An 11,839-nucleotide genomic window follows, 5' to 3' on the forward strand; every position below is an offset into this window, starting at 1 on the left:
CAGTTGCTCTTACAGATGCCACATAAGTGGAACTTCCAAGGGTTACGGAGGCCAGAGATGGAGCATGCTTTCAAGGAGTTGAAGGACGTCTACTCTTCCCACCAGGTTCTTGAGTTTGCCAGATGTTGGGGAACCCTTCATGATGATTGTGATGCCAATCGTTATGTAGCAGCAGCTTCAGAGCAGCACAACCATGTGGTGGCCTAGGAGAGAGAAGCTGAAGGTGGTATGCCACCTATGACATGCACTTGTTGGGTAGTGTGCATGCCTTGTAAAAGTGGAGGCATTGCCTTACTGGTTAGGTTTTTATAATCATGAAGGATGACAATCTTAACAAAATTGCAACCAGATATGATGTTAAGTCACCAGGAAATTACCACTTAATTGATCATCTGTTTTGGCTCTTAAAATAGTCCCAAAAAAGAAACTAAATTACTGGAATCTAGTAGATTTGGTATGAGAACTGGCTTATAAAGTTCCATAAAAGGGGACCCATTGTGCATTACAACTTTTATCCCTCATTCTCACATTGGTGTGCTAGCCATCTTACCTCTCCTTGCTGCATCATTATCTTCTGCCATCCTATAGGCCGGACTGTCAACTGCCATATCTGCCTACATGCAGTGCTGCAATTCCATTCCCAGCCTCTACAGATTGCTGCGTTTGATCTCCAGCAAACCTCTTTCTACTTCAGAGGCTGTCATCAGATTGCTACATGTTGCCCTTATCATTCTAGCCCTCTCACACTGCTGTATTTTGATTCCCAGGCTGTCACCCTGCAGCCATCGACCATGTGGCAATAGTGAGCCTTCTGTTGCATCTGATTGTTGGCCATTTCAGCTGGTTGGCCATTTGCAGCAGGTCAGCCTGCTTGGTCAGTGCCTATTTATAGGTTGCTCCTATTCATGCCTCCAAATTGGTCCTTGATTAGCATTCTAGTGATAATCATTCTCACTCATCTTCCTCATTCAGGTCTTTTGCCATAAGGTCGGCAGCCAACAGCCCATTTCTCTTTGCCCTCTCCTTGGCATGACCACGTGCCTTAGCAAGCTTTGTGGCAGCTTGGATGCACTGATGCCATTTGTCTGACAGGTTCCCTCCCCCTTCCCTCACAGCTTGGTAGGCAGCCTTGAGCTTTGCCACAAATTTAGCATCCTATATGAACAAAAGATTGAATTTGAAAGGTGGAAGGCTATGCGCTGAATGCATAACCACCTTTTCCACAGGAAGGCGATCAGAAATTAGAACATTCCCATGCCAAGTGGTCCAGTTCCTTGCAAACGTAATAGGTGTTAGGAAAAGGAACGAAGTGAACTTCTAGAAGAAGCTCAGTATTGTTGGCATTGAAGTGTTTTAGGGCTTCAGGGATGTCGTATTGCCTATCCCAGAGCATGCACGCCTTCTTCTTTGTGTGTATAATGCCATAAGTGTTCTTTGGAATGTGCAAGACCCTTGCCAACAACTCCACAATAGTTGAGACTTCACCCTTCAACCAATCAAGGAGGGAAGGGAAAGTGACCCACGTTGGGTGTTTCGACTATAGGATCTTCTCAGGGGAGAAATCTGTTGACCAAGGAAGGGTGTAGACTTAGTCCCCTTTGAACCCCAATGTGCTTTCAAGGTCGCATTCTTCCTCGGCTAAGGATGCTAGAAGGGCAAAGAATAACCCGTTCCCCCCATGAAATGGTACTAATAAAGAGTTGCTTGGGATTCATAGATTGAAACAAACCATCTTTTGAACTCTAGTTTGGATGGGACACGAGAGAAAACAGAAGAAAACGTCTACCATAGAGTAGGATGCTTAATGTTGCTTGAGATACGGAGGGAGAAAGTAGTGGGGGCTTTGAGAATCTTCTTCCTTCCACACTTGTCTTTGACATAGCTAATGAAAGCATGAAGGTCATCATGCAAGTATAGGGCTTATTGCAAATGACTGTGGCATATTCCACCTCCATGCTCTCCTTTGCCTTTTGGGCTTTGGGGACCCCATTGCCCTTTGGATGAAGCTTAGGCTGTTGCTTCTGCTGCATACCCTTGAGGGATGGGCAATAGAGAGACATCTTGTCAACCATGCAACAGGCTACCCACAGGGCACATTACCAAACTTTTCACCACTTCCATTGAGCATGCTCAAAGATTGCAAGGATGGAAGTGGCCTTGGCTTGTGGATAGCAATGCTTCGAGTCATAGGAACATTAGATGCGATTGACTCTATGATCTCTATTCCTAGGAGGATATAGTCACGGTATGGAACACATCACCTATGCCTGTCAATGGTGTTGACATTGTATTGATCCTACTTGATAGTCCTTCGAGTTTTGTACTGGGGGTCTTTCATGTTCTAGATGCGGCCTTCAATCTTCTCTCACTTTATGGCGTTACTCGTCTTGGGACATGGGTTGCCTTATAGAGTAGCTATCTTTGTAGAGGGTGCACCCCTAGAGCCATTCTATGGACATGTTGATAGAAGCGTGGGCTTTATTGCCTCCATTCCTCTTCTTCTTTGTAGGGTCCTTGGCATCTCCTTGCCTCACCCATCAAGCTTCCATCCATCCCATAGGTTCCTAGTACCTACCCATCCTCCACCATCTCTTTTGGTGGTTCCCTCGATCCCCATATTCTTTTTAGAGCGGGATACTGGTATTGGTTGTGTGGTTGTGGATTCCTAGCCCTTCTATCAATTTCAAGGGGGGTTCCTAGGATTGTGAGGAGCACATCCTTACATGACCTTCACATAATGCTATGACTACTTTTCCTTTTGTCCAAGCCACCCTTCCTTGTTGCTAGCATGCCCATCTCGTGCCTTTGGTCCCTGATGTTTAACTTCAGTAGGACTCAAGAGTGCTTTGCAATGCCTTTGTTAGCTCTTCATTGTTTTCTTCGGATCCGGGCCATAGCTCATCCATTCCTAATTGGATACCGTTGTCGTACTCTATATTGTTGAGGCATTTAATAGTTTTTGATGTTTTTCCTATTTTACCTTTTTGGGGCCGAAAGTCCATTTTGTGACTCCGAATCGTGTTTTGTTTCCCCATTTCTGAAACTTCAGGCAACTATGGTTATAGACTTGTAAGCATGCCCTGCCTCTGTTAGGGATAACAGCCATGGGGGATGGTTTGGCAACCTCGAGTCTTGAGATCCTTGAGTAGGACAGGTCACAGGATGCTAAGTTGCCACATCCATTCATGTCTTGCACTAGTCTCCTGAGAGCTTGTTTATCGTACCGGCATTGCACTTTATCAGCCCTTTGTTTTTGCCTGGAAGGATTTAGATTTACATGCTGTCTGATTCCTTTGTTGAAAAGGATCTGCCTGAATGCCAATGGTGATCCAGGAATAGTATTCATTGGACCACTATTGTTAGGACCTGCACACATGCTCTTGAAAATAATGATTCTTCTTTAGTTCTATGTTTAGTGTTGCAGAAGAGTCAACTTTCTTGGAATAGGTATACATTGCAGGAACAATTCGTCATGTTGCACAGCTGCTTTTATTGTCCTTGTCAGCATTGTTTTCAAGATTACATGAGGCAAAGGAAATTAAATTCCAAATAACTTTCTGAGCAGAACCTGCAAGGAGAGCTTCACCTTACCTGCACCGCTAAGTGGAGGGTGTCAGCTTTCCCATGTCTATCGTTTGTTGGCTGTTCCAATCATGCCAAGCATTATAATTGGGTGCGATAATGCAGGATCCATAGTCATTTGGTGTGTTTCTCCTCTCTCTCAGTTTCATCAAGTATGAACAATCATCATAAAGCGTTTTCTAGTGTACCTCTCACTTTGAATATTTCAGGGATGTTTCAAGACGTCAGCTGCTGTCAGCATTCAAGATCTCAGCTCCTACACCCTGCGATGTACAAGTTTTCAATTTGAGGATGAGAAATCAACCGAACTATGTGCATGAGCTGTCAAGAAGGTTTACTTCTGAAAATGGTGGGAGAGAAGAAAAGTGTAACCTTGTTGGAAGCATGTCTTTTCTTGTGAGCATTCATAGTGAGGACAAATCAGATTTGGCCACAAAAACTGGTCTAAAATGGTGGAGGTTGGCACTTTTACGAAGAGATGGCTCTATATCAGAGTTTGTTCTGGATCAGATGAATAACAGGTATGATGAAGTGAACTCTGGTGAATGTCAGTAATCTTGGTTGGTTTGATTCGATGCTAGTGATCAGTTCTCTTGTCACTTACAACCCATTGAACTTTAGGGGGAGCTCCTTATATTGGATTGGATGAGTGTGCATGATGGGTAGCTTTAGTACCAGGTTTTATTGACCAAGTGTCATGGATTTACTTGCTTGTGTCTTCCTTCCTGCATGACCATTCTAGATTTGTTGATTTTATACCTGTTTATCCATCACTACATGACAAATAATTCAAAAAGCATCGATCCATGTTTTCCCATCTCTTCTTGATAACACAAAAATGCAGAAGCTGCACTTCATGTGCTACTAACTTAAGTGATACATGCAAGACTTGCTAACATACAATTCTTCTGATTATTACAGAGTTTCTGCTGTGCAAGTTAGGAACAGTCTGGGTATTGCAGGGACTGTGGATGGTTACGTTTATCTTTGGGACACTGTTAGTGGATCCTGCAACATCAGATTCGATGAACTCCAAGGTGCAGCTTTGTTAGGTGCAGCAAATTGACATGCTTGCATTTTCCAATGAAGATGTTTTGAGGCACAATCATTTGATAGATACTGTTAACATTTGCAGGAGTGCACATCTCTTGTATTGCAAGTGACTCAGAACTCAACATCCTTGCGGTGGGAGGTAATGATGGTCGTGTTTTACTGTACATGAGAAGGCAATAGGTATAGTGGCTAATCTACTTGCCTCAAACTGCCAAATCAAATGTAAGCCAGAGTGTTGTAGCATCCTCTGGTGTTGAGAAACTAGTGGTCAAGTTTTATTAGGGCATCTGGCTCAGCCTACCCAGTTTCAGCAAGTGTACCTGTGGGCAGGCCTTAGTCTTTTGTACCTGCTGTGCCAGTGAATGACAGCAATCTTTTGAAGTGTAACATGCCCTATTCAACAACATAGTTACTGCACAATAGTAAGCGTAGTTTTACAAGTTTGAGTATCAGATGTGAATGTCATTTAGGTCCTGTATATGCTGTCTATTTGTGAATCGTTTCATTGCTGCCACAATTATATATCGTGTTTTGGGTATCCATATTAGAGCATGTTCATTCTCATTTCCTCTATCTAAAATTTCAGTAACAAATAAGACGCCTCTTATAGTACCAAGTATAGTATTATCTTGTTTAAGCAAGTTTTTAAGTGCATCCACTTTGTGTTGAAAGTAACATTTGTTATTATAGAGCTAGAATTGAAATGGGGTTTGTCTCAGTTTTTTTTCGAGATTTTTTTCTGCCACTGAGAAGGTAATGAAGAACATATACAATCCTAATTGTTGTCTCATTATATTGTATCACTATGAGTGTGCCCTTTTTCAATTTAGTTTAGTAATCTGGTGATGTTTGTACTTTGACAGATCTTTGTATCCAATATCTGATTTTAGAAGCATATCATTGCTGCATTTTTCTTTACATATTTCACTTAAGAGTCTGATTTATAGCTTTCTGCCTTGTAGATGCATTTATATAGATTGTGAATTGAATGATCCAATGTTTGAATTCCTTTAAAGATGTTTGATATGTCGAACGCAAAATGTGTCGACGAATGAAGCAATTCACACTTGCTCTAGTTTTTTATTTGTATGCATTTTCTTGGTTCGATTTCTCCCATCGAAGAAATTAGGAAAGGATAGCTCTTTTTGGAAATGTGGCAGTAAATATAACAACAGGCTTATTTTTTCCTGAGCATTTGCAATGCTAAATTGGTCTTGTAATTGTATCACTGTAATGCTTAATTTTAGGAAATACCATATTAGATAGAGGCTAGACATCTTCTCTTTTTTCATGTGTTTTTTTCATCATTTCCAGTTAGTAGTATTGTTACTCTAGTATTGTTAGAGTCGTTTGCATTGTTAAGTAATTTTCTTGTTTCAAAGTGTTTAACCATTTGGGGTTTATTTATACATCTTGATCTTTATATAACTGTTGTTCACATGATACTAGCAAAGCATTGATTTTTATGTTTTGGACCGACAATTTTGTAAATATTAGGATATTGGAGCAAAAGGCATCCCATCGTCATTATTGGTGGCAAAGCTTCCTAAGATTTTGTTGCCTGTAGGATCATTTTCCTTGTAATGTGTTGAAGCATATATTAGATTCATAACTCATTTGTGCGAGAGGGATCCATGGTGCAACGAATCATTCCTCTGGCTCATTGGATTGTTGAACGCCCTTCACATGTTCATTTAGTTCCATCGCAAGTGGATAGCGTAAGGTGGGATTTGTTTTGCTTTTAGTGATGTTTTGCGATTAGGTTGGTGCAAGTATCTCTTGTATTCCTCGTAGTTCTTTCTTGGAGTTCACAGATCTCTAGCAAAACAAATGCATTCGTATGATGGTGTGCAATTGATTCAACTAATGCATTGTTGTTGAGCTTAATTTTTCTGTTTCTGTCTTATTTGATGTTGTTGAACCTTGTTTCCTGTTATCTTTGTGTGTTTGTGTGTTCAATGTTCTCTTTGGCGATGACATCTAGTTGATTGTAGCCTTTATTTCTGTGTGGCTTTTGCGAGAACTGTTTAAATGTGTATGTCTTCATATCCTGATCGGAATGGTTTGCATGTCTTTGTTATTGTACTCCTTTTACAAACAAGGAGTCATTATGATTCTTCTATGCATCTCTATGCATCTCTTTGAATTCTCTTAGGGTTTTCCTTTGCTTGTGCTTGTCTAGTTCTCATCCTCCAATATTTGTATTTTATTACGAGTCTTTGTTTGTGACTTGTTTTTATCTTCCATCTCTCCAATTTTTGACACTTGATTTGTCGTTGTATTGATTGTGAGGCCAAAGCACAACTTAGTGTTCTATTCATCATAACTATCCAAGGTTCCATGAATTACTTTACTGAAGGTTGTGATGGAGGACAAAAATTGTGATTACTAACTCTGATCATTCTATTGATAATCTAGCTAGAGCATTACACAATTTGAATGCCTTGTCACATTTCTTCAATACAAATGCAATAACAATCATCACAATCTTCCTTAGTATCCATTGATATGTCGAAATATGATTAGTATAAACATCATAAGGTGTTGCTTTTCATGGATTTTGACATACTCTTGGTTGAAGTAGATGGCCCCTTTTATTTTCGCTTTCCTTTGTGAGAACCATACTATTGTATTTGTCATTAATGATTGATGTAGCAAAGGCTCCTAAACTCTTTTATTTACAACCATAAAGCAAAGGAGTTATTATTTTATCTTGCAATCATGTTGCTATAAATAAATGAGAGAGAGAGAGAGAGAGAGAGAGAGAGAGAGAGAGAGAGAGAGAGAGAGAGAGAGATTTTGACATATTCATGATTGAAGTAGATGGGCTCTTTTATTCGACTCCTTAAGAATCATACTATTGAATTTGTCATTAATGATTGATGTAGCAAAGGCTCCTAAATTCTTTCATTTATGATCTTAAAGAAAATGCGTCTTTACTTTATCTTGCAATCATGTTGCTACACACACACACACACACACACACACACACACACACACACACATGCACACAGAGAGAGAGAGAGAGAGAGAGAGAGAGAGAGAGAGAGAGAGAGAGAGAGAGAGAGAGAGAGAGAGAGAGAGGCTTGGAATTTGAAAGATGCCTCAAGGATGTATCCTAAGGTTGAATTCACACAACCATGTACATAATTACACATTCAAATCATTTGGGTGACGACCTTGTGGCCTTTCATGTTGCATTTATTTCCACAATGTTCATACATGTTCTCACATCACATATCTCTAGTTTTATACGAAGAAAATGTAAAATCCCAAACAATGAGCAAGTCACCCCTTAACTTGTTTAATATTAGGGGGAATAATCATTCTTGAGCTCATGTTGATATAAGTTTATATTTTCTTAAACAAATTTTAAGTAGTTTGCTTTGTTAATGAGTCAATTTATACTTGGTTGTTAGATGTACTTTCTTTAATAACTTTATGAAATATTTATTTATTTTTTGCTATGGAAGGCATATGTGTTGAGTTATAAATATTTTCTTGGTTATTTTATAAAGAGAAAATCAAGTCTATCGAACAATTTTTGTTTTACTCAAGAAGTTATGTTACATGTAAGTGAATATGATTTCTTAAACTTGAATGCTCAACCTCTTTAATATTGAGTATATAGAGATAGGAAATGATTGAATAACACTTTTTACTTATTCTATAGAAAGCAAAACAAATACCAAAGTTATGTGTAAGATTAGTCATGGAGTTATGGTATATTTAAATGAATATCATTTTCTAAGTGAAATGCTTAACTTAATCAAATACTTAACATCCTTAACACAATCAATATGAATAGGCAATGATTAAATAATGAAGGGATTGAGTTTGAAGTGGAAGCACACGAGCAAAAGCAAGAGCTATGGTGGAAGGAGCAAGAGCAAAAGAGAGAGACACAAGCTGTGGGAACTTCAACAGTCACAATGTGTGATTAGTCTTCTCTTTATTCGAATGCTATTGAAAGAATAAAGACTGAAGTGATATTGATGGGCACTTGTCACTTGCAATTTACAGATGTGCAGGTACTGTTAGTGTAATAATATACGGGTGGTTAGGCATAGACACATTTACCTTTGACAACCTTCCACTTAAAGGCGAATGTATCTCTAATAAGAAGAGAATGAGAAACAAGTGACAAAGTACAAATGTACATAAGTACAACAAGATGAGGAAAGATATCTCATCCAATGGCCATCAACTTCTTAAGGAAGGCAAAATGCTTCGTTAAGAGACTTTTCATGAGTAGTTTTGTAGGATTTTGGTAAATTGAGATCTTGACAATGCCAATAGACTTGTCCTCAACAGCCTCTCTGATGAAGTGGTAATACAGCTCAATGTGTTTTGTCTTTGCATGGAAGATCAAATTCTTGGCTAATTGGAAGCACTTGTAAAATTCGAATTCAGTATAGGGACTATCTTAGGAATAGTAAGGTCTTACCCATAGAGTCTCCTTGCAAGCCTTAGTGGTTGCAACATACTCAACCTCAATAGTAGAGAGGGCTGTGCGTTTCTGCACCGTGGACATCCAAGAAACATCTCCAGCAAAAGGTGAAGACATAGTGAGAGGTGGACTTCCTATTATTTGCATGTCTTGCATAATCAGAGTCAGTGTACCTCACGACTTCTATCCTGGCCACCATAACATATACACATAGTTGCTGTGCATTTTAGGTATCTCATGATACCCTTGATAGTATCCTAATGCCGTTTGCCAAGTGTAGCTAGATAGCGTGCCACAATTCCCATTGTAAATGCTATATCTAGAGGAGTGGCTATCATGGTATATATAAAAATGCCCATGGTGGATGCATAAGGGACCTTGGCTATCTTGGCCTTTTGCTCATTAGACTGTAGACAATCAACCATACTAACCTTCACATGAGAAGGTAGAAGATAGCTAATAGGTTTATCATCCTACACATGAAACCACTGAAGGACTTTTTGGATATACTCCTTTTGTGATAGATAAAGGAGACCCTTAGAGTGATCATGCATAATGTGCATCCTAAGAATATGCGAGGTGTGGCCTATGTTCATAATCTCAAAGTTCTTCTTGAGCTGAGTTTTCAAGGCATCTAGCTCATTATGAGTACTCATAGCAATAAGCATATTATCCACGTAGAGTACAAAAATCCTAAGGATACCATTACGAGGCTTCTTCTTGTAAAAACACGGATCCATAGCACTATGGCTATATCACGTGAATGCATAAAAGCAATAAACTTGTGGTACCATTCCCTAGGTGCCTGCTTAAGGCCATAAAGGCTCTTTCTCAACTTGCACACTAGGTGCTCATTACCTTTTTCTTCAATGCCCTTAGGTTGCTGCATATAAATCTCATCAGGTAAGTCCCCATGTAGAAAAGCTATCTTGACATCTATTTGATGAAGGTCCAGATCTAGCTAAGCAATCAAAGCTAGTACCAAGAGTAAGGTCGTCATTTTGATCGTAGGAGAAAATACTTCATCGAAGTCAACACCATATTCTAGTTTGAAACCCTTAGCTACCAATGCGGCCTTATTAACGGGCTTGGGGCGTCCATGGATTTTTTTCAATTTGTAAATCCACTTACTTGGCAATGCCTTCTTGTCACTAGGCAAAGGAACCAAATCTCACCTATGGTTAGTCTGTAAGGAGTCAAACTTTGACCACATAGCCTTGTCCCATGAGTGACTATCATCTTTGTGTATGACCTCATCATAAGAGATAGACTCACTTGCATCTGTCGCCATAATATAATCCATGGAGGGCATAAAGCGCACAGGTTGATGTCTAGCTCTAGTAAAGTGTCTCAAAATAGGCTAATCTTGCACAATAGGTGGATCTTGGGCCATTGGGGCATCAAGTGGTGCAACCTGTCTAGCTGGCTATATGGGAGTAGGAGGCTCCTCGTGAAAGATCAACATGTGTACCTCAATCACTTATTCAAGGTGCTTATGCATCTTTTTCTCATAGAAAGCTACATCATGGCTACATATTACCCTGCGAGCATGTGGATCCCATAGATGATAGCCCATCTCACTTGCATCCCCATAACCAAGAAAGATGCATTTCACGAACTTAGAATCCAGCTTATTACGCTTGTCCTTAGGAACATTGTAGAATGCCTCACAACTAAAGATTGAATAATGTAAGAGTATACACTTGCACTCACATATCGTGTTACCTTTTTGTGCCGTGTTGAGTGAGTGATTGAGTATAGGTGCATTATATTTGGAATCAGAGCAACTCTTTCTTGGAGTTAAGAAATGCTCATGGAATAAGAGAGAAGATCTAATACCCCAAAGAAATTGTGCCATGCGGACCCATGTTGTGATGCTCCACGTTGCAACACCCCACATGGCATCGCCCCACATCGTATCAACCCTGTCATGATACCCCAGCGTGACACCTTGCAACGGGACGCCCCACGGCACGATGACCTCAGTGCAGCTCACGAGCATATGATGAAGTTTTTCCAGTCCATACCTCTTTTGCAACCAAGCAATTAATAGCAGTGCAAGGGGACTGGTTAATCAAGTGTATGACAATAGTTGCTATCTTATCCTAAAAGTGTTGTGGTAAGCCTGCTTGGCTAAGCTATTACGGACTCTCTCTTGAATTGTCTAGTTCATGCGTTTGGCAATACCATTCTGGGGAGGGGTGTAACGAATGGTCAACATATGCTTAATACCCCACTCATCATAAAACGACTTGAAAGCTTTCGATACAAACTCACCCCTATTGTCTGACTTAAGGCATTTCAGCCTATACCTAGATTGGCTCTCAACAAGGGCAACCTAACACTAAAAGGTAGACAAGAGATCTAATTTTTGCTTAATAGGGTAAAGCCCGGAGTGTACGTGAGTAATCATTGATGAATGTGACAAAGTACTTCGCACCACCTAGTGACTGGGCATGGGACCACATACATCCGAATGAACAAGAGCCAAAGGCTCACCCATTCGCTTCATGCTAGACTTCTTATGCATATTACATGTTTGCTTGCCATATAAACAATGATCACAAAACTCAAAACACTCATAGTCTAAGGATGGGAGATACTACAAATTGGTAAGCATTTTCATTCCTTTTAAAGACATGTACCCAAGGTGACAATGCCAAAGAGATACATGTGACACTATAGTCATAACCAAAACATGGCCAATGGAACCAGATACAAGAAAATAATAGAGGGTTCTAGTCTTAGCATCAC

The 11,839-nt window shown here is 39.9% G+C and overlaps 1 protein-coding gene across 6 annotated transcripts in view; it reads left to right on the forward strand.

Annotated features, from left to right (window-relative positions):
* The window catches only part of LOC148011547 (DNA binding protein), a 50,641-nt gene extending 45,462 nt beyond the window's left edge, over window positions 1-5,179 (forward strand). For 4 of the 6 annotated variants that reach the window (XM_087670244.1, XM_087670246.1, XM_087670245.1 and 1 more), the window contains 4 exons: window positions 3,566-3,703; window positions 3,792-4,103; window positions 4,504-4,619; window positions 4,718-5,179. In XM_087670244.1, the coding sequence (XP_087526370.1) occupies window positions 3,566-3,703; window positions 3,792-4,103; window positions 4,504-4,619; window positions 4,718-4,815 (664 nt within the window). In that variant the 3' untranslated portion in view covers window positions 4,816-5,179. Of the gene's footprint in view, window positions 1-3,460; window positions 3,704-3,791; window positions 4,104-4,503; window positions 4,620-4,717 lie in introns of those variants that run through there. The other 2 variants (XM_087670248.1, XM_087670249.1) reach the window with 2 other exon arrangements.
* The last annotated feature ends 6,660 nt before the right edge of the window (window positions 5,180-11,839 follow it).

Source organism: Lygodium microphyllum, chromosome 28 (genome assembly GCF_053477565.2).
Source record: "Lygodium microphyllum isolate KBCC chromosome 28, Lygodium_microphyllum_v1.1.10, whole genome shotgun sequence".
In the NCBI taxonomy this organism is placed as follows: domain Eukaryota; kingdom Viridiplantae; phylum Streptophyta; class Polypodiopsida; order Schizaeales; family Lygodiaceae; genus Lygodium; species Lygodium microphyllum.